Source organism: Harpegnathos saltator, unplaced genomic scaffold, assembly GCF_003227715.2.
Source record: "Harpegnathos saltator strain DR-91 unplaced genomic scaffold, Hsal_v8.6 scaffold49, whole genome shotgun sequence".
Taxonomy (NCBI): Eukaryota; Metazoa; Arthropoda; class Insecta; order Hymenoptera; family Formicidae; genus Harpegnathos; species Harpegnathos saltator.
The window spans coordinates 482,281-506,145 of NW_020230304.1; the positions used below are offsets into that span (position 1 = coordinate 482,281).

A 23,865-nucleotide genomic window follows, 5' to 3' on the forward strand; every position below is an offset into this window, starting at 1 on the left:
TTTTTAAATGGAAATCCCTATTTTTTATTACATCATCTTTTTCTACTAATTAATTTGAACAATTTTTGTGTGAAACGTTTTTTCATCTGTCTAATAGTTTTTGAGATATTTCAGGACAATTTAGTCACTTTTTCAAGCTTACGATATCTCGATATCTATTTGTCGGAAGAAAAAATGGTACGTCTAGTACCATTTTTTCTTCCGACAAACGTCGTTTAGTTTCGTTTAGTTAGGGACGTTTAGTTCTATTTGGTTTCAAGAATATGCTGCTACAATAGTGCCCTAACTTTTGTTAACTTGATGATTTAAAAATTTCCTTGGTCAATAAAAATAAAAAAAACGTTTCAGACAATAGTTGATGCGTCACTTAAAAAAGCCCTACCACATCTGTATTTGACTGGATTTTTCTTTATCTTGTATATTTTCAAAATTATTCAGCTCTTATCTTTTTTGCACACCCTTGTATATATAAAAACATATAACAAAGTGAAACCAATAAACAAGATCAATCACGCCTTAAACAAGATATTTGTGCGACGAGTTTATTCATAATTATGCCTCGAACAGACAGTAATTAAATTTAGACGTCTGGATCGATACAAATTTACAATTATGAATAATACATTCGCGTTCACCCGATAACGATCCGTTAGCCTTAATGTTAGCCGTAAAAAAGGTACTAACGTTCGCGTCGCGAGAACTGCGTCGTAATATTTGGAGAAGTACAACGTCACGAGAGATCGTACCGTGACAGTTTGACTTTTTGTACAATCGCTCTATGACAACTGTTACTTTTGTACAAACGTGAGCAATTAGTTATAGTGTGCATATTTAATGAGTGGTATCCACATGTATTAAAAGATCGATTCTTTATTACAGATCTAGGAAAAAGTGTTCACACATTACATGCAACTCTCGCGATATATAAAAAGCTTATTACAATCCGTCGATAAATAAATAATGGACGCGCTTTATGGTGTACAAGGCACGCGGAACTCACTTACAATCTACAGTCTATAGTAATAATCCATATATATTATCCATCCATACATATTACCATAAATGAAAACGCAAACGTCTAACGTTCATTATAATTTTCGTAGAATTGCTTCTTCCGCCGACAGCTGATAAAAGCCTCCTGTGTATGTATGTGTGTGTATATATCTTATAAAATAATCATAAAAAAGCTATTTTACACGCAAACATCCTGCCTCACTCATTAATGACGCCTGGTTTTTCTCGTAAAATCACCGGTGACATTGAAATCTCGTTACTGCAGTCAACGAGAAAAAGATATCGTGCGGTTCTACAGTCTCGTGCGAGACGTTAATGAGTTAAAAAAATATAAAATCGTCAGTTTATTACCGAGGATTTGCGTAAATGCCCAGTTTCGATTACTTCCGGTCGACCTGACGAAGTTTACACTCCATCATCGAGTATTGATGATCCGTCGGTGCGATGTAAACCGTGCAGTCGAACGGAAATAGAAATCCCATGCAGATCGATTAACAACGACTGCAGTTTAGTTAGTGCAAAATATAGGACGTGTTTCTCATAAAGGGAAAGAGGAATAATATGGCGAACGATAAAGAGATCTACTCTGAGATAGAAAATACTGATTAAAATTTCCCTCTCGTGATTTCTTAAAAATCGTAATGACACATAATTCCTACGAAACCTGTCTCCTATCCTCAAATTAGCATTTCCCATGTACTAATTTCTTCAAAATACGCAAATCCGAAAATTGGTACGCTGATTCGACGATGTAAAAATTTGAAGACTGCAAAACTGCCAATTTAAAAAACACGACCTCTACAATGCACCGCTTAAACAATTACATAACATTTGTAACGCTAACACTGTACAGGTCAACTTCTAGATGTACTAAAAATATATGTATATAATGTTATTCTGAGATAATATGACTAGTTGCAGATTCCGCCATGGCTGATTCGACCGCCTGTTGGAAGTTTCTTATTGGTTGGTAATACTGTTCAAGTGTAAAGCCACTTAGTTCGCTACCTCCGCTACCTCCGCTAAAACATGCAATTTACACGCAAATTATAGTGTGAATGTATGTGATATTTAATAACGAGATTTATATATATATATATATATATAAGTTGTTCACTTCAAGAGCTTCCAACTGAATACTTTTTAAAATATATGTTGTATGAGAAAATACTGAATATATAAAAAAAGTTGCAGAATTTTGAGGGGAATATATAATGTGACCTTAAAAGTTATGGGTTTTCAAAGTCACCATCATACGAGGTGTGTGAGAAAAGTAATGAGACTGACAACACTGCGAGCGATCTGGCAACGCTGTGTTGTTCTACTTGTGTAGACCGGTGTGTTCATCCCTTCCAGATGCTCAGTCCGAGTTTCAGCTCCGTACAGCCGTCACGTGATTTTTGAGAGCGCCATCAGTGAAGTTGTGTTTTTGTTGTGCGTTACGAAAATGGAACAGCGGAATTTAGAGCAACGTTATGCCATCAAGTGTTGTGTTAAACTTGGGGAATCCGCGAGTGTGACTTTTGAAAAGTTGAAACAGGCCTATGGGGAACATTCCTTATCAAGAGCACAAGTTTTTCGCTGGCACAAATCATTTTTGGAAGGCCGAGAACACGTTGAAGATGAACCTCGCTCAGGGAGACCTTCAACTTCAAAAACCGACGAAAACGTCGAACGTGTGCGTACTCTTGCGAGATCAGACCGACGTTTAACAATAAGGATGATGGGTGACCTGTTAAACTTAAACTTTCACCGTACATCAAATTTTGACCGAAGATTTGCACATGCGAAAGGTTTGTGCCAAAATGGTGCCGAAAAACCTCACAACTGAGCAGAAGAATAATCGAAGAAACGTGTGCGTTGATCTTCTTAAGAGGATTGCCAATGACCACGAATGGTTCAGTCGTGTGATCACAGGTGATGAATCCTGGATTTTTTAGTACGATCCTGAGACAAAGCGGCAAAGTGAGGAGTGGCACACTGAGACATCTCCTCGACCGAAAAAAGCTCGAATGAGCAAATCAAAGATCAAAACAATGCTGATTTGCTTTTTTGACAGTAGGGGTATCGTGCATAAAGAATTTGTTCCTCCAGGACAAACTGTCAACCAAGTTTTACAAAGATGTCCTCAAAAGGCTCAGGAAAAGGGTGAATCGAGTGAGACCGGACATTGCAGACAAGTGGATGCTGCATCATGACAACGTCCCATGTCACACGGCCACTTCCATCACGGAATTTTTGACCTCAAAAGGCATTCCTCTTGTTCCACAGCTCCCCTATTCACCTGATCTGAGTCCTTGTGACTTTTTTCTTTTCCCGAAATTGAAAAATGTCTTAAAAGGACGTCATTTTGGGACTCTGGAGAACATTCAAAAGAATGTGACCGACATGTTAAAGGCCCTACCAGTTGAAGCCTTTCAACGCTGCTACCAAGACTGGGAACTACGACTCCGCCGGTGTATAGCTGCCGAAGGGAACTACTTTGAAGGGGACAATATTGTTATTTGAAAAAAATAAAAACTTTGGTAGATAAAAAATCAGTCTCATTACTTTTCTCACACACCTCGTATATCTCCCTTAAAACTCCGCAACTTTTATACGGAACATCTTTTCGTGGAACGTATATTTTAAAATATATTGAAGTGGGCACCTTCTGAATGAACACTTTATAGAATGAAGAACTTTCTAACACGTTCGCTGTCACGTTCATTCGAGGAACTCCTCACAGACGGCATATTTCTAGTGTAATTTTGTAATACCTCAGCTATTTATGTGAAATGGACATTGAAAAAGAATGTTCACACTTATGTCACATTGATCTGCCGTGAGGGACTGGTTTGTCACATAGGTGCGAAGTACGTAGAAAGCATGTTAAACGTGGTAATTATGCATACTAAGGAACACTATCGTTACCTTGATCTTTACATGTCTGCCACTAGTCACCTTGAAGGTAACATATAGCACAGAAACAATCTAAATTTCATACTTGATTCCGCTTGAAGAATCCAACACTTATTCATACATATTTTTGCTAATAACCTTTTAACAAACAACGTCGATAAGAACATTTTGAATCATGACCTTGACAACATAATCACACGGCAAGATGTTCCTTAATTACGTATAATCACCTTGAATTGTGCCAAGCAAGCAAGAGATATGAGAAACATTTTATGAATATTCGTATATCGTGGCGCTTGTGCGTGAAGATGCAATTAAGTCGGCAATCGTTTTACTTACTGCGCCCTCGCTCTTTCCCTCACGGGTGGAGAATGATTGGATGTTGACTTCATCGTGGGCGGTAAATCGATCAACTGATCGATATAACCCATGAGAACATTAGCGCCCACGCGCTTGCCCGTTCGCCACCGTTGGATCAGCCACTTCATCCTCAGTGTGCTAATTACCACCAACACAATGATCTTGAGGCGCACCTTTCCGTGCGGCAACCGCGTGTACGAGCGTTGATCCCGAGTCAACTGCGCGAGAACATACAACGTGTTCTCCGCGCAATACTGATAACTGCCCAATATACAAAGCAAGTACCTCTTCTGAAAGGCCAATGCCCTCCGCCTGCTCTCCACTCGTAGATACTTGCCGTAGAAATTCTGCAACTGTGAAAAGAAAATATGATAATACTCGGACGCGCTACGTGTCTACCTTGTATCATGACAAAAGAACGCGTCTCATACCCTCTCGATAGGAACCAGCTGCTGATTCAATTTCTTGATTTGCTCTTCGAGCATCTTTACACGCTGCGTCAGCGACTCCTTGTCCTCCCTCATCCTGCCGAGCTTGTCTTGGAGATTATCCCTCTCGGCGGCGTATTTCTCGACCTTCCCGTTCAGCTCCTTCACTTGCTGCACGAGGCTCGCGGGAATGTCCTTCGCGTCCGACAGTTTGCTCTTGAGATCTCTGACGTCGACCTCCCTTTCGACGGCGGCGGCATTTATGTTTGTCTGGAGATCTTCCACCAATTCCTCCAGCTTCCTCTCCCTCTCCTTTGAGAACGCCAGTTTCGTGTTGAGCTCCGCTTCTCGTTCCTTCAACGACTCCACGGTGCGCGTGAGCTTCAGCTCCCGTTCCGCGCTCTCCCTCAGCTCCTGTTTAGCTAACTTGATGTCAGCCTCCTGGTCCATCCTGGCCTCCTTGGCGATGTTGATTTCTCTGCGCAACCCTTTGATCTCGCCCATCTCGATGTCGCGTTGCTCCTGCAGGTAATCGCACTCCTCCACACGCGCCTTCAGCTCCTCTGCGATCCTCTGCAGGTTCGCCTCCACAATCTCCTTCTTTCCTTTCGTCAACGCCAAGCTGCTGATCAGTCTCTCCCGCTCTTCCGTCGCGATCTCCAGCCGTTTCTCGTACCGGCTCATCTCAACTTCCAGCCTCTTTATGTTCTTCCGCAGCTCCGCGTTGTTATCGCGATTCTTCTCGGGATCTACGTTTGCAGCACTTGAATGCAAAAACGGAAAACGGAAATTAAGACGTGTGAACCAAAATGACACGGGCGAGAGGGGGGAGGGATCACGAACAAAATATAAGCGCAACGTAAGAGTGATAAGAGAAATGAAATAAATCAAACGAATCGGCGCGTACCTTTGCAGCTCATTCTGGCAGATTACGGCGAACTTCGGCGAAGCCTTGTTGGCGTTGCCCAATTCTATCAGCTTCCTCATAGACGTCAATTGCAAGTCCAGACTGATTTGCTGTTGATTCATCGATGCTAGATCATTGCGAAGCTTCTCCTCGTTCTCCAGGGAGGTCTTCAGCTTATTCTGCAGGAACTCGATCAGCTCGGTGTCCTGAACGCGCCCCGCCTCCGTCACTCGGCGATGTTCTTCGATTTGCTTCCTCAGGAACTGCACGGTGTTTCTCTCTATTGTCAAGTCCTTGTTCAGCTTCGCCACCTTCTTCGTCTCCTCCACCAGACTCGTCTTCAACTCCAGAATGCGATCCTCGTACTCGGTAATCTGATGCTGCATTATATTCCGCTCGACTTCCAAGTCGTCCTTCAGCCTCCTCAGCGCCTCGTTGTCCTTGTGCATCTGGCTTAACTTGTGCTGATGCTCTTCTTGTGTTCCTTCTACTTCTTCGGCATCGTCCTTGATGACCTGCATGAGTTGCTTGTCCAAATGCGCGGAGAGGTTCAATTCTCGCTGGACCATATCCTCAATGTCGCTGTCGTCCTGCGAACGCTGCGCGAACGCATCCCTCAGGTCCTCCAGTTCCTTCTGCAGTCGCTGTATCGTGTCCTTCAGCTCAGCATTCGATTTACGTTCGTCCTTTAGCTTCTTCCTCAATTCCACCACGTTACCCGACTCTTTCATTTTGTTCTGGATCGTCTCCAACGCTCGGTGCAAGCTCTTGCTGTCGTCGCTCATCTGCCTGATCACCTTGTCCTTCTCCTTTAAGAATTCCTGCAAGTGATGGATCTCTTGGTCCTTGTTACTGTGAGATAATGGCGACGATGCGCCCGACTGGCTGTCGCTCGTTCGTCTCGCCATCTCCTCCAGCTTACGTATCACTTGGTCCCGATTGTTCAGACCATCCGTCAATCGCAGGACCTCGTCCTGCAACTTTGCGATCTCCTGCTCGCGCACATGGACCTTCGTCTTGAAGTCGTACAACTGCTTGTTCTCGTTTTCAATCTCGATGTTGCGCGTCTGGAGAGTCTCCAGCGTTATATCTTTCTCCAGAATGAGTTCCTTGAACCTTTGCAGCTCCTGCGCTTTCTCTTGCATCAACAAGCTGTTTCTCCTCGACTGGTCTTTGTCCCTGGTCTCTATTTCTTTCTTCAACTGTATATTTTCCGCGTTCAGTTCCGTGAGAATCCTCTCGTTAACCTGCATCCTACCCTTATGATCCTCCAGCTCATCTATTTTCAGCTTCAAGATATTCTCCACCTCCTCCAAGTCCTTTTTGATCTTATTCTCTGATGCCTGAGTCAGCTCATACTGGCCCTTGTAGAAATTCTTATCTCGCATCAAGTTCTCCACCGTCTCCTTGTACTCGTCGTGCAAATCCTGATATTGCTTGTGCAAGAGCGTCAACTCTGTTTCATACTTGATCAAAAGATCGGACTTTAGTTCCAATTCCTGTTGCACGATTTGCAGCTGACTCGACAAGTGTTCGATCTCCCTCAATTTTTCGTTGAGTAATTCGGCTCGTTGGGAATCTGTAACAACAACTATTTATCACTATTTGATATTTTAGTGATACACAGTAGAGGTCGAAGAATTAAATTATTTTTCATCAACACAGTTAAGTACTTTCGAATTGTTGATTCTTTCCTCGAAAGGGAGACACTTTCCTTGAAGAAAAACAAACGCAATAATCAGACTATCTTTCATTCACAGATATTCAAGTATTTTTCAGATCGTTGACACGTGCTAAACCTGCCACGACTATTTAACAATGTATAAACTTATGCGCAAGAGTAACAGCATACCATCGCTGTCGTCGTTATTCTTGGGGGACGATAATTTTGACTCATCCATGATGTGGTGCAGCTCCGGCTCTGAATTGTGCACAAAATTGCTGGGGCTTTGTGTATGGGTATGAGGATCCAAATCCAACGGCGGGACCTGCGTGTCCATTTTATCCCCGTCAAGTAAAGGCGCCTCCAAGGTATTCAAGCTGCTGGTGTTGTTCGGACTGTGACATAGCAATATAGTTTGGTCATTTTTCCTCCTGCGTTGCATCGCACGGTTATTTGTTCAAATCTATTTAATTAACTGAAGCTGAACACGCTACCTATCGCTATTAATTAACATTAAAACAGCCCACGCAAAGTCGTCGAGTTTCCACTACTTTCTTAATTTCTAATTAAAAAGTCTGCAACTTCGATATCATAATTGAACGGGGATTGTTATGTTTTCGATTGTTTTCAACTGTTTGATACTTTACTTCAACGTATTCTTCGACAACGTGGACCCGGCGATTTTGAAGCTGGACATGTTGTGCGACACTTGAGTCGCGTTGGGCTCCCGAATGGCCTCGGGCAGTTCCGCGCATTCCGAGTGAATGGAGATGATATCGCTCAGTGTACGCGCGCTGTTCTTGGGCTCCACCGCCTGTTTCGTCAATTCCCTCAACTGCACGTCGCTCAACGCAAACGACGAATATGCCTCCAGTTGCTTCTCCTTCTTAGACAATTGTTCCTTGAGATGATCAATCTCCTCATTCTTGTCAGCTAATATGGCATCGATCAGTGGCGGCAATTGGGCATGCTCTTGCTGCGTACCGAGCTGTACCTGTAAATCGGCACCTTATTGATCTGTCGCTTTGAGCACTCAAATATTTGGGAGAATGAAAAGGCACGTACCTGCAGCATTTTCTTCTCCTCCTGCACGAGTTTCAGCTGATCTTTGAGTTTCTGCAGGGCGCCATGTTCCGACTGCACGAAGTTTTCCACCTCAATTTCTTTCTCCGCCAGTAACTGATTGGCCCTGTCGAGCTGAGTCCTTAGCTCCTTCACCTAGAAGTGGTAAATTGATGAATCGACGATTAAACTGAAGTTAAATAGTGGAATGGTGAGAAATTGTATATTAAGTTATATCGGTGATTAAAGTTGCAATAATCGAGCCAAGTATTACCTCTAGCTCTCTGTCAGTAATTATCTGCTCCAAGGAATGATACTTTGTTGTGGCTTCATGTAGCTGTAACTCCAAACGCGATGTCGCTTGTTTCTGCACGAATGGAGCACTTTGCTTGTGCTGCTCCAAGCGACCGCGCATCGTTTCGATTTGGAACAATTGCTCGGATGCAGTTTGATGCAAGATCTCTTGTTCCGCTATTAATTCCTACAATAGATGAAGTAAAATCAACAAGGAGGATAAGAATCTAATCCTATCTTCGATTTTTCTCATTTTTTACAACTGTTGCTTTCATGTGTGTATAGGCAGATAAATCTTTTAGAATATATTTATATGTCTTTCTCTCTCTCTCTCTCTCTCTCTCTCTCTCTCTCTTCCTCTTCTAATTTTAAATATTGAAAAGAGCGAACCTCGTTTTGATTTTTTATCGTTGTTAATTGCATCTCCAGATCCTTGATCCTCTTGAAGGCCACATCCTCCGCTCGCGCATGCTTCAGCATCTTATCTTTTAACTTGAGCACTTGGTCCAAGGGCAGCATTGGTGGTGAGGTCGGGTCGTCCGGAGTTAGACATCTCGTCGCATCGATTTGCTCCCTAATGGAAACGTCCTCGCTCGGTTGGCTCAGGCTCAAATTTGAACCGCACATGTGCGCCGATTCCAATTCTCGAATTCTTTTGTCTAATTGATTCTGCATCTCGTGAAGTTCTGTTTTCATCTGCTTCAGGACGGACGAGTTGACGTTGAAGTGTTCCGAACTCAGCTTGTGTTTCTGCAATTCTTCCTAAAGCGCGAGAAGCAGAATACCAAGGTGTAGTCATTCCGCAAGTATCTTGTCGCTCATTCACATACAACATTTGCCAGTTTTTAGATAAAATTATCTAAATGATCATCCAGATGAACGAAATAAATATAATATATTAACAAAGTTGAATTTGCGGACATCTATCTCATCTTCATCTAAATGACATCAAAGTCATCTATCTAGGCAAGCACCGCTGACATGCATCTGTCCGAGCATTTTTACCTCCAGATAGCTGATTTGCTCATTCAGTTGCCTGCTCTCGCTGCCAGATTTGATAGCATCCAATTCTTGAACCAGCTCTTGTTGGTTCTTCGTCTGCGCTGTGATTACAGTCTCCAATTGACCGATTTGCACCTGCAAGGACTCTTCCCTCTCGATCTTGATCTGCAGCTGTTGCTCCAGATCGGTAATGATCTCGCGCAAGACCCAGATTTTGTCCACCGCAGCTTTCAGCTCGCTTTCTTTCTCCGTCCTCTTGGCTTCCGTGTCCGACATCAACGACGACATTTCTCTCATCTGAGATTCGAGAGCTTCCACCTAAATCACAAGTCGCAGCATATTTAGATATGCAAATTACCAGTATCATTTTCTTCCCAAAATGTCACCTACAACTCCAATCAAGCATAACCCAACACGTAAAGCGCAGAAACATGATAAATATTATATTCGGTTACAATTAATTATCTGGCGACTTATACAGTGGGTAAAAAATAAAAACAAAAGAGAACTACACAACTAAATAAAAGTAAACTCAAAAGAATGTTTGTCCAGCAAAATAAATGAAACACGAAGAAGTTGTTAAACAAAGATTCCAGATCTTGAAGTCATATGGCACATTCACCAAGAGCACCCGATATTTCACTCTCAGTGAAGAAGCACCATACGTCGCTAAAGTCTCGGATTCTTTTTTTTTTTTTTTTTCAAATACTTGTATAATTCCGTCAATAGCAAGTAGTCTGAACGTAGATGTGTATTTAATTTTTCTTCGTTTGTTCGGGTTTATAGTAAATAATTGCCAAATAATTTGCTAGGTAACATACGGGTACTTTTCTTACCCACTGTATGCGAATGAAAGGAACCGTTAAGAAGATCGAAAAGATCAAATTAAATACAATATCACTCACGGTTGCATTGACGTCAATTGTTTGAAGCTCAGCGGCGTCTGAAGACGTTTCAGATGATAGCTCAGACTGCTTTGTGCGACAAACATAAAACCCAAACCAGAGTGCAGAAAAATTTGTGTTAATACAATTAGTAGTGATGCGTGACACTAATCGGCGGCAATACAAATTTCCGAGATATAATAAGCCTTTCCGTTTTTAGTTCTCAACTTAAATTACACAATACGCTGCTGTCAAAGTAACTAACTGAAAACTGAAAGGCTACTGGTCGAGGTGCATGTCCGACAAACTGCAAAGTTCTACACACAGCGGAAGAAGTACAAAATTGCCAGTGTCCTGTCGTAACTGAAAGAACGTATTGCAAACGAGTCGAAACGGTATCGCCGAAAGTAAAATCATCGAAATGTTGTCTTCTAAATTTTCGTGACTCGTCTTCATGGACAAATAGCATGTACCCTTCTCCAGCAGTTATTCTTAATTCTATGTTAAGTGTTAAATGAAAAGTGAACCACCAAAACCTATAGTTGAGGTTTAAAAGTGGCAGTCATTATATGCCAGATGAAATTTCCTGGTTAGTGCAGTAACTGCAGAAGTGTATTCAGAAATTCAGGGTTTGAAATTAATTAATCCTTAATCAACTTGCGATCAAATCATTTTACGTAGAATTTCTGAAAAACCGACATCTTCAAAGCGTTGTAACCTTGTAGATGCTGACAATTTGGATATAAATTTACATATCTCTTCAACACGTGGTGCTAATTGAGGATTAATTAACCTCTTGATTGGCAAATTAAATTTCGTCAAAGTGCTTAAATTGGCAAAAAATAAATTTTCAAGAGTCAAGCGATGTCATGAGAATCTTGACTATCGGAAGTATCAAGAAACGCAGTACTGCATTTACGCCAGTCAAGGAGTTGAGAAACAATGTTCCCTGAAGCTAACCAGCGGGTGATTACGAAAAGCGTCATATATAAAACAAGAAATTCTTCACATTGAAAAGGAAACAATCTCCAGTAAGAATTTCACCTCGGAACTGATACGCATGTCTCTCTCCTTCTCGCGCTCGCGCTCCTTCAGCTGTTCTTGCAAGAAGCGAATTTGCTTCGATGCTTCGTCGCGTTCCATCTCGCGTTCGCTCGCTTGTTCATCCAGAAATCGACGCGTCGCCCGCAACTGCTTATCCGCTGCGTCAATCTAAACAAACGTAATCTCAGTTAGAAATAATTGTCACGTCATACTGAATGTGCATGAACAGCAAAAGTGATTGCTAAAATCAAACGAGGAACTCTCTCTCTTTCCCTCTTTCTAACTTTTATTATCGTATTATTTAAGCTATTCGTTTTACGCGTTACAAGGATAAGTTATATGTCCATATACAAACTCTGTTAGATAAACAATGAATGAATTCCATGTAGTATAACGAATACTGTAAGTTATACGAATAGCATAACGAATTTCTATCATACATGTCTCTGCTTTGGGTGATTTTTTTTTTAAGCTAATTATAGGGGAGAGCTACCGAAACTTATAAAAAAATCTGGGGATCAAATTCTTCAAAGATATAATTCAGCAATAAAAAAAAATATCTTTACATTTCGCACACTCTAAGGCACATTCACAACATGACATGCGAAGCAGCTATTAAATATTGCAACGTCATGCAACAAATAATAATGGTAATAATAATAAACCATTCAACCGCACTGCGGTAAACGTACGTGTAATTAACACTGTCAACGCGTTAGAGGTGGCAGAAATTCCGGTATTTATCTAACGAAATTTCGTGGATAGAGAAAAATCCTACGTATATTAATTGATTACAGCCGATTTGGAAGTAACTTACGCACAGCGTTTATGATAATATTAGTAATTCTATGATTTACCTTTTCGCAGCAAACCCTGTGAATGTATGGGGTAGGAGTAGGTTCTAAAGGCACCTGCTGGCAAGATAACAGAACGCCAATCAATCTCTTAAAACCTGCATCGCAAAGCTCTGCACTTTTGATTTGGACAATATCTTTTTCATTTACTTATTGGTCGATTGCTTTCGCTATCGCTTATTATTGCCGGACGGTATATCTATATCGATTTTGATTGCCATATGTGCCAAGTGCGCACAATATTTTTTTCTTTCTACTCTACTGACTTTGTATATCTCTGGTAGTTTTAGAAATTACCGTGGAGTGTCAAACATTTTCTTATACAGGGTGTAAGAAGAAAAGTGAATATCGGATGCGCAAAAAAATGATTATCTTCCAAGTGTAAATCGTTAAGATGTTAAGAATCCATTTATACTATTAAAGTCGGTTTCTTCGAGTCTCTAGGGATCACAGAGGGGATAATCTGGCAAACAAAAGTTTGAAGAAATTCTAAGGATGTAGGGATTTACAAATCTACAGTATCATATATGGATGTAACATGTATAGGCTCCTAGATCAAAGATATTCGAATTATTCAGCTTTCTTAAGACACTCTGCATGTGACAACGTAGATACGTAATAAAGCACGATTCCTTATAATCTTGAGGCTACTTGCACTTACAACATGAAGAAAGAAACAACATTGAGATAACGGAAAGAAAAAATAACAAACTTTTTCACAGTTACGAGACATTCATGTGCCACATAATTAAATAAATAGATATCGGCGTTAATCCTGTGAATAATATAAACGCGATGCTCATAGAAACACAGAAGTATACGAATCTGATGGACTACCTAGACAAACCGTTTTCAACATACAATCTGTCCTCAATATTCATCATACTAGTACTAGCATACCAATATCGAGTAATCAGAAATCATGCAACGGTGCATCTCGAGCAAAAATAATAAAGGATTTTACCTGCTGCTGCAAGTCCTCCTTGTCCTTTTTAGCGTCATCCAGCAGTTTATCGTTTTGCCTGCACAGCTCTTCTATTAGTTGCAGCAAATAGGACGTGTCGCCGCCGCCGTTCGATAACACGTGTCTAGCTGCGAGTAGTATAAAAATATATATAAATTATTAAAGACTATACAAAATGCAAGTCCTGGAACCGAGATGCGAAGCGAGGGACGTAAGAGTATACCTTTTTCTTGCAACTGCGAAAGGTCTTGCAGTCCGATATCGCCTCTGGAAAGATCACTTTCACCGTAACCTTCCGTAATGACTTCCTTCTTGTTCTCTGCGCTAATCAACTTTCGCTGCAGTTCGAGAATGTGCACTTTTAGTTGTTCTGTTTCTTCCTGATAGCCCATTATCAAGGTTTCAGCGTGGTTCAGTTTCAAGGAAAGCTCTTCGTTAATTTTGCTCGTGAGGTCGGTCTCCTTTAGGGATGACGCGTCATTACTGTTTTTGCCAGATGGTAGTGGAGAATTAAGGATTTCTGTACTATCCGACTTTAAGCGTCTTAGACAAGCCTTCAGTTCTTTCCTCAGTTTCTCGTCCACATCTTCGTCGATCAAGCTCTGCAGCGTCTTGTTATCGCTATTAACGATAGAAGTTATTCTGCTGAACTGCGGTGCAAAATGGACTCTTTTAATCGGTTGATGGGGGGGATCCTTGCATTGAGCCTCGGATGCAGGGATGCTGCTGTCTTTGCTCAAGTTTTCCTCGCTAGCAAAGACGGACTCTGATAATTGTCTCTTCAGAACCTCGTTGATCAGAGTGTTGTTAACTTCCTCTTCACAGACGGCGAAGTACTTGACCAATTCCCCAATTAAGTTTTGCAGAGTTGCACACGTCTTCTGTAGTTTATCCCTGGCGAAAAATTAAATATTAGTGTTCATCATTAAAAAAGAATAAGTTATTATGTGTAGAGTCAACTGATTAAACTAGATTAAACATTTTCTATTCTACAATAACTAAATCTTAATTATAGCTAATTTGGCCGGTCGTTGATCACCTTTCTGCTATGATACTACTTTCTGAAGATCCGACACAAACAGTCTCTTGCATCTTATCTGCGTTCTGTGTGTTCCTTTTAAGAAAACTAATTTCCTTCTGATGTTGTTCAAGCATTCTCGCTACGACGAAATCGTGTTCATTCTTCAGTCGCGCCAGCTCCACACTGTAAGTTTTCTTCAGCTCTTGGATTTCTTGCTTGGCATTACGAGTGAATTTGTTTCTCAGTTCTAACAATTCAGCTGGCCAATCATCCTCTTTGTCTTCCTCCACCGATAACAAAGTCTGCGCAATCGTAACAACAACTTTTCAACAAATATCCCCTAACAGCTCGCAACGAGTCTCTACGAAGACTACAAATAACATCAAACGAGAACGAAAAGAGACATCTGATTAAAATCTTTATGAGAACAGAAACAAGTGACAAGCCGGAAATTATGACGATTCTGTTACTACAGTTCGCATCGCTATTGTTATTTCATCTATGCTTAATCCTTAATAAGCAAAATCTTACAAATGATTCACATCTACCTCAAACTGTTCTAGCAGACCGTTGACAATATCCTGCCTAGCTAGCTCGATCTGTTCTTGCAACTGATGATTATACGCAGCACGCAAATTTGATAATTCCCCATTCTCCAATGCTTCCCATTCTGTCTGACAATACTGCATGCAAACATGAGGTCACACGGCGGTATGTTAGTCACAAATTAACTTACACACATCAACGTGTAAAGTATCAAGGCAAAACATATAATTTTCCTTTTCGCAAAAACATATACAGAGTGAAGCATCTAAAAAAACAGCTCACCTGAACAATTCTGAAAACATGCAAGATGCAAAAGAAGTTAAATACAGAAGGTGTAGGGTTTTATGTGATGCGTCACTTAAAATCCTACAACTTCTGTACTTGACATTTTTTTCTATCTTACATATTTTCAAAATTATTCAGGTAGCTTGTTTTAAATACCTCACTCTCTGGGGAGATCGCGCGTGTTCACACTAGGAAGAGAAATGTATTAAAGACAATTAGCTCACACCAATCATACCGTGCATCTACGTCTCACTAGGATTTCATATTCATGAATAGTTCAACAGATTTTCATAATTCTTAAGTAGGAAATACAATCGACACAAATGAGTGGAGGCAGTCTGACACAACTCTTAATTCTTCATGACTCTAAAGATTTTATTAATAGACATTATATTGATAGAGATAAGTTTGCGTTCTGAATGGAAACCTTCTTCATAGTGGCGATATTGTAATTGCAAGCAAGCAATGTTCGAATAGCACGCATCGAAAAGGATAAAAGTTGTTGCAGTGAAAACAGAAAACTGAAATCAGTTTATTATTAACAAAACTCAGAATAAAAAGATTTTCCTCACCTGGTGCGCGACGGGAACAGTCGACGAGCGTTTAAGCTTCGCCTCAGTATCGCGAATTTGAGACTCGAACAATTCTTTCTGCTCCTCGATCGCTTTCTCATAGGCACTCCTGATACTTTGAATCTCGTTAACTTTGTGCTCCAATTCATGTCGCAGGGCTCTTACATCGCTGTCGTATTCCGTCTCGATTCGCGTTTCGTTCTCGGCGTCCAAGAGAGGGATTCTCAGGGACTCCTCGATGGCACTAGGAGTCACCGCTCGAGAATTAGACACGTTCAGGCAATCTCCGGCACCGCCAAAGTACAAGTCATCGGTCAGTTCTTCGGTTTCGCTGTCGGAGATCCGTTTGGACTGCTGGCTGAATACTTCCTCCGAGTACTGCTTTTCCATCTGCAGGCATTTCCGCTCGAAATATGTCCTCAGCTCTTCCATCTCCTTGGCATGACGTGCTTCCAACTCGGTTCTCAAGTCGCTCATACTTGCGCTACCGTCCTTCAGAGACAAGAAATACATGAGTGACAAGTTTGCAAAAATATTATTCGCCTAAATAATACTCGTGGAAAACAATTCACCCGATATTTCTTGTCTTGAAACAATCGTTCAAGATGGGGACTGGGGACGACCTACCTTGAGATTCTGCAGCAATAGGCGCAATCTGTTGATCTCCTTGGCGGAGTCAGCCTTGATAGCTTCCAGTTCCTCCTTACATCGATTCATCGCGTCCTCGATCTCTTGGCTCAACAGTTTCTTCTCCATGCACAGGTTATCCAAAGACTTCCGCAGAGGATCCTCGCCATCTTGCGGCTTCCCCGAAATGTTCTCCGACAGGAAATGCGCCTTCTCTTCGATTATTCTCTCGCACACGGCGTAATAACGACTTAATTTCAACTTCACCTCGTCCAAGTTGGACTCGCCCTCCAGAATTTGCTGCAGTTCTTTGTACAAATTCTGATGGTCATTTTTCAGGTGCCTGTTGTCCGTTAACGTATTCCTATCGATATTATCCAGCTCCGAGATCTTCTTCTGATCCGCTGCGCTTTGACTGTTGTTGTCGAAGCTCTCGTTCGCGCCAAGCTGCCTGGACGAAGAAGTCGTGCTGTTCATGGAGGCGTTCACTTTGCTGCTATCGTTCATGTTCAGCGTCTGGTTTAACTTCTCCTCAAACTCCGCACATTGTGCCCACGCATTAGCCAAGCCATCTTTCAGCTGCTCGCACTGCGCTTCCAGCTTCTTCGTCTTTTCCATCATCTCGGCCAAATTTTTCTTGCAGCTCGCATTCTCCGTCTCTCTCTGCTCCAGCAGCAGCTTCAGACTTTCGATTTCCCTCTGCTGATCCTCCTGCCGCCGCGTCAAATCGCCCTCAGCACTCACCGCTGCGCCCTCCGAACATTCGACACTCGAGGAGTCACGACGCACAACACGACTGGACTCTTTCAACAAATCGACCTCTTGCTGTAGCTTGTCACTCATATTTCTCGTGTCCTTCAGCTGCTTCTCGTAGGACTTCTTCGCGAAGTCGGCTTGTTCCAGCTCGTTGTTTGCTCTGAGCAGATTCTCCTCGAGCGTGCGAATCTTCTCGGTCAACAGTCTTTCGATCTCTGTCTTCTCCTCGAGATTTCGCCGTATCAGCTGATGCTGAATGGCTTCCTCGTCGAAAGTCTTGTACATGGTTTCGCACAGCTCGCTATTCGTGCTGACGCTCGTAGCGTCGAACCGTGACAGGGATCTCTCCAGGTCGTACACTCGACAGCTCAGGGTCCTGTCAGGAACCTGACTGTTCTCAACCGCCGACTGTGCCATGGAATATCTACACGACAAGTCGTCCAGCTTGAATTTCAGCGCATCGTTCTCCTGCTTCAACGTCGCTGCGTTCGTCAGAGCTTGTTCTAGCGATCGCTCGATGCTCTCCTTCGATTCCAGGATGCTCATCGTCGCGATGTGCTTCGACGTGATCTCCTCCAGCTGGATTTTGTGCAGCTTGATTTGCTCGCTCAGCAGCTGCTTCTCCTTCTGGAAGTGTAAATTCTTCCGACGATGTTCGTTCTCCGCCTCGAATTTGAACTCCTCGAGCTTAGATTTGTACATGTTCGCTTCTGACTGAGCGACCTTTTGCGACTCTGCGTGATTAACCAGCTCGAGCTTCAATGCTTCGACGGTTTTCTTATAGTAAGCTAATTGCGTTTGGAAAACAGACAGTTCCTTGGCGTGTCTGCTCTCCAGATCCGGTAGTTCTTTGTTTAAACGATCGGCTAACATTTTATTTTCATCCTTTAGCATCTTTATAGATTCCTCATGTTGGACTTTAATATTCGCAATCTCAGCCTCATTCTTGCTAGCTAGATCCTGAAATTATGATATTTGATTATGATTTGAATAAGAAAAATTCTGCCACAATCTTTTCTTCTTAATTTTAAGCTCGTTAATAATAAACTAGTTCCTCGAAGTGAGAACTGATGAATTGCTCATCTGAAAACCTTTGAGGATGTTTAAAATTCTAAATGTGAGTTTCCATATAAAATTTAATTTAATTTAATTTAATTAATTTGTGTAAAAGAATATTGTTCTGTCAAAAAGTGCACCTTTAGTTCTTGCTGATGACGTATTGCATTAGCGTTCGTTACGGCAGTAAACTTATTTAAAATGTGCTGCATATCTTGCTTAATCTTATCTACGCGTGCTTCGTACTGTTTCTGTTGTTCCAAAGTTTCGTCGATATTTAGATTCTTCTCCGCAGCACCAGCACGGATTTGCTCGTTTAAATTATTTATTTGCGCCTTATAATCGTTAATTTCTGCGTTTCGTGTTTCTTTTTCCATTTCCAACGTCTGAACATGCTCATGAATATCTGTCAGTTGCGCGTTCAGACGACGAATTAATGCTTCTTGATCGTTCATTGTTTTTTCTAAAACGTCAATCTGAAAAAATGTCCAAAACATTGTTCATAATAGGGTTATGATTGTATAATAACTGCAAACTGAGAAATATCAAATGCGCTAGTTACCTTCTGTTGCAAATTCACATTATCTACCATGGAATTGTTCAACTGCATGGAATTCAAAGCATTAAGTTGTGCTGTGACAGCATCTCTGGCAGATAATGCCTGCTCCAGAGACGATGTTAAATGTTCTATTAAATTGTCACGTTGATTCACTGCTCTTTCAAATTCTTGCAACTGTTTTATAAGAAACATAAAAAATATTTAACAGTGTCTTTCAGCTCAAATTTACAACATAATAGTTGTAAAACAAAGAAAACTAGACAAGATGAATCAGAAATTTTCCTAAATTAATTTTACAATTCAAGGTGTATTTAAAAGAAATTGAAACCAAATATGACATACTTTTACATGATATAAAGATATAATATCTCTTCCATGTATACTGCTGCTTTGACTCTGCGATGAATTTGGAGAAGATGCTTCTGCTCGTAAATGATCAATTTCTTCATTTAAAGCTCCAACTATTACTTCTTTTCCCTCCAATAATTCTTCTAATTCTGCAACACGTCCTGCTAGTCCTTCTAAATCAGCGTCAGCTTCTCCTTCACTTATGCTAACGCTACTATATGTTACGTCTCGTGACGATGTACCTTCGTTTGCCTGATAAGAAAAACCACAAACATGAGAGAACAGTATAGTCTACATTACTTATATACATATTCCTTGGCTATTAAACAAAAACTTATGCGAGATATTGGTTTGTTTGTTCTTACTCCAGATCCTTTGAGCAACAGGGATTTCTCATTGTGCAAGGACTCATCATCAGATGGTTCAATGTTCTCCATGCTTAAGCTTCGTCCTTGGTATGCTTTGTCCTTGGTATATCTCTTTGCTTTGTATCGTGCCAACTATAATAATTGGGACTGTCATTGTATAAAATTGTAACCACATACAAAGTAGAATATTCTCAATATCAAAGAATTCATATGATTCCAATGAAGCATAAAACCAGCAGTGGAGAGCACGGTGCACAAAGTATAAAGATACAACAAAGTAAAAATCAAGCTGTACATCGTAGTAAGCAGCACAGGGACAATAGTAATGACTACTACTATATTAACAACTTTAACTGTATTAACTTCTTTAACAACAGGTGAATGAAGGGGTATACTTGCCATTTCTCTGCCAGCTTCCAGCGAACGTTTCTTACGCTCGTTCTCATCCTGTGATGTGCTCATCCCGACAAATTTCGAGGACCAACGTGCATGGAGGGGATGTGTATGTATGCAAAATACTCGCTAACTATACATATATATATATATATATACACGCTCAATTCAGTCAACCATTTGTTACATTTCAAACTTGATACTTTCTTGTTGGCCGTTCCAACCGCCGATTGTCATATGCGGTTCTCGGTCGTCGCGTATCACTGGTTGTTGTGCAAACAAATAATAAAAATACAAACTTCTCAAGTGGTTAGTTTAATACAACGCTCATACGAGACCGTTGAAGACGGTTGGTCTAAAACGATCGCGGCAGTCGTGCCAACCTGTGAGACGCAGATTGAGCGGAAGCACCGACGAGGTAATATAAAGACTGACAGCCCTGAGTAAATTTTCATATTGGCAAAGGAGGCCACGAAGGGCCCGGAGGTAATATGGTATGATATGGGGTAAATGTTCGTGTTATAGTCAGCATAATTATAATATTTGGTATTACCAGAGAGAAACCTGAGAGCGTCCAGCATGGAATTTTCTGCGACACCGACTTTCCGCACTGGGAAAGGACGCCATCTGCATCCATTTTGAGAGGGGAACTACGATGTTACATCCACTTTCAGGTCTCGGTGGTAAAATCTGCATGTGGAAGTCCGTGCTACATCCACTTTCAGGCGATTTATGTCCGTACTGCAACCACAGTTGCCATCTCCATGCCAGACTATTGGTCTGTTCTTTGTAGCTGCACTGTTGAACTGGTGCAATAAGTTAAAGTGAGACAAATATAGGTTTTCTCACTCTAGCTTATTGCACCAGTTCAGCAGTGCAGCTACAAAGAACAGACCATCTGTTAGGTCTAAAAAGAGCAGGGGGAGGAGAGCAGGGAAAATAAAAGTACGTATTAAATATTAAATCTTCGAATACATGTTGCCGTATCAAAGTCTCCTGTATAATAAACGATACGTCTGGAGACGCATGATGTATCATTGCCAGAATGTTAGGCTCTTGCGAACGCGAGCGTTAAATTCCACCGCGGCTGCGAGCGTCTCACGACTAGTTTCATCTCGGAAACTGAAACTTCATAACACGCCCTTGATCGCGTGTTGAGACAGTCAAGGGTGGGGGATTGAAGAGAACGTTGATGACATAAACGTGACAAAGTAGTCACATATTCCATGATCGCTCTTTAAAATGGGCGCTTCTTTCGTCGGTGATAAAGATGGGAAGAAATCAGAGCCTGCTGCTGATGAGGTCGTAAATATCGCACGGATTCTCCTTCCGCAACTGCACCCCTGACTGTTTAATCGGTATTACGATCATCCTTGCGGATAAGTATGTGGAAAGTAACATTCGACATCTCCTTAAAGGCTCAAGATACAGGAATACGCATTTGCCATAATATAGTCCTATATTAAAACATTTCTCACAACAAAACTAGACTCTCAATTCCAAGTAGAAGCGGAGATACCAACGGTACAAATTGGAAAAATTTAACATTCGATATCTCCCGAACAGCTAAAGATACAGGCCTGTTTTTTTGCCAAAATATAGTCCTGCAAAAACACTACATTCACCATAAATTACGACTCTCAACTTCTAGTAGAAGCAGAGATATCAACGGAGAAAGGTTGGAAAACTTAAACCTTCGATATCTCCTAAACGGTTAGAGATACAGGCCTGGTTCTGGCACCAAATTAAAGTCCTCTCAAAACCATATATTTTAGACTACATGGACGACTCTCTACTCCCAGTAGAAGCGGAGATATCGACGGAGGAAGGCTGGATATCGACGGAGAAAGGCTGGAAAACTTTAACCTTCGATATCTCTTAAACGGTTAGAGATACAGGCCTGGTTCTGGCACCAAATTAAAGTCCTCTCAAAACCCTACATTTTGCCGTAAATGGCGACTCTCTACTCCCAGTAGAAGCGGAGATATCAACGGAGAAAGGTTGGAAAACTTTAACCTTCGATATCTCCTAAACGGTTAGAGATACAGGCCTCGGTCTGGCACCAAAATAAAATCCTCTCAAAACCCTACATTTTCGACTACATGGACGACTCTCTACTCCCAGTAGAAGCGGAGATATCGACGGAGGAAGGCTGGATATCGACGGAGAAAGGCTGGAAAACTTTAACCTTCGATATCTCTTAAACGGTTAGAGATACAGGCCTGGTTCTGGCACCAAATTAAAGTCCTCTCAAAACCCTACATTTTGCCGTAAATGGCGACTCTCTACTCCCAGTAGAAGCGGAGATATCAACGGAGAAAGGTTGGAAAATTTTAACCTTCGATATCTCCTAAACGGTTAGAGATACAGGCCTAGTTCTGGCACCAAATTAAAGTCCTCTCAAAACCCTACATTTTCGACTACATGGACGACTCTCTACTCCCAGTAGAAGCGGAGATATCGACGGAGGAAGGCTGGATATCGACGGAGAAAGGCTGGGAAACTTTAACCTTCGATATCTCCTAAACTGTTAGAGATACAGGCCTGGTTCTGGCACCAAATTAAAGTCCTCTCAAAACCCTACATTTTGCCGTAAGTGATTTTCCACCTCGATCACCGGATTTCACTGTCCTGGATTATTATTTATGGGGAGGTTAAAAGTCAGTACTTATACCGTAATCGAGTAGAACTCTAAAAAAATTGTCATTTTTTAGATAATGAGAAGCGTCGTGAAGTTGGCCCTCCGATTTTTAAAATGGTATTTTCTCTACTTTAAATGACGGAACTCTTTCTATAAAGGATTGGGAAACTCTAAAACTCTGCGAGGGGCATTCAGAACTCTGATAATTTTTTTCAAATTTGAAGAATGAAGGGCCATCTTCGCAGAGGTGATGGAGCGAACACATTCTCTGTCTCTCTTTTGCTTGGCTCGTCGAAACATTTCGAGCGTAGGGCGGGGTCTCAAGGGAAGTGTCATCGACGAAACGTGCAATGCTTGCGATGCCCGTGTGTTGTATGCAATACGTGCATTTTCTTAAAAAATGAAAAAAAATTTATTTTGGTACATGTATGTTGTATGCAACACGTGCATTTTCCTGAAAAACGAAAAAAAAAAAGTTGGCGAAAAAGGACAACGCCGATCGCCAAGGAAATGCGAACCACCGATCTTAACCCCTCGAGTCCAGCGTACTTCCACCAAGCCACACGCTCTTTGAGAAGCTCGCTCCTTCATTTGGTTCATGTAGCACTCGCGATTTTCAATCGCGACTTTCTTGCAAACGCTTCAATGCTACGCCGTATCTTTAAGTGCAATGTTAATTTGTCATGCAAATCTATTGACACAACGAGTTTAGTCGAAATCGATTGCTATTGATCATCTCGTTGGATTCACGCCGAGAGTGAAACGTCAATCTCGGCCGTGTGTCGGGAAGCTCAATCTCGGCAACGTTGCGAATCAGAGCGAGATGGAGAGAACACATTCCCTCTCTCTCTCTCTCTTTCGCTTGGCTCGTCAAAACAAGCCGAGCGGAGGGCGGGACTTCAGACGGATAGACGGGAGCAGTTTCTCTGCGTGTGTGTGTGCCGATTACATTCTTACATAGAAACGTACCGCAATTGAAAATGTTTAAGCATATACCCTGAGATTCTATCTGTTGCGTATGACACGTGTGTGTGTGTGTGTGTGTGTGTGTGTGTGTGAGTGCGTATATGCACACGTACGTCACGCACACTTTCAATGCAACACATGCACACGGATACAACTGCGCTAAAAAACGCCTGCCGGAGTATAAATAAATACTAACGTAACGCTGAAATATTTTGGAAAAATAATTTTGGGTACACACAAAATATTATCTTATTATCATATATTTATATATCGATATAAATCGTATATAATCTTCATGATATTAATCATATACAATCTCAATTATTATTTTTTTGTGCATGTTAACATGT

The 23,865-nt window shown here is 41.5% G+C and overlaps 1 protein-coding gene across 7 annotated transcripts; it reads right to left on the reverse strand.

Annotated features, from left to right (window-relative positions):
• Positions 1–192: 192 nt before the first annotated feature.
• On the reverse strand, positions 193–20,272 carry LOC105180537 (pericentrin). Of its 7 annotated transcripts, none has more exons than XM_025302404.1 (24): positions 19,915–20,272; positions 19,513–19,647; positions 19,142–19,399; positions 18,803–18,973; positions 18,381–18,716; positions 16,429–18,144; positions 15,802–16,293; positions 14,947–15,081; positions 14,417–14,700; positions 13,601–14,271; positions 13,378–13,505; positions 12,417–12,470; positions 11,560–11,727; positions 10,537–10,605; positions 9,635–9,949; positions 9,020–9,391; positions 8,610–8,816; positions 8,339–8,491; positions 7,921–8,267; positions 7,463–7,668; positions 5,611–7,189; positions 4,707–5,466; positions 4,255–4,628; positions 193–2,036 (listed from the first exon to the last, which is right to left on the reverse strand). In XM_025302404.1, exons 1-24 carry the CDS (start codon positions 19,975–19,977, stop codon positions 1,907–1,909), a joined length of 9,123 nt encoding a protein of 3,040 aa, XP_025158189.1. In that variant the 5' UTR covers positions 19,978–20,272; the 3' UTR covers positions 193–1,906. The 7 variants fall into 7 exon arrangements, with proteins under 7 accessions (XP_025158189.1, XP_019695769.1, XP_025158188.1 ...); XM_019840210.2 differs by having other exon boundaries at positions 10,537–10,602; positions 12,417–12,473; XM_025302403.1 differs by having other exon boundaries at positions 12,417–12,473.
• Positions 20,273–23,865: the final 3,593 nt, after the last annotated feature.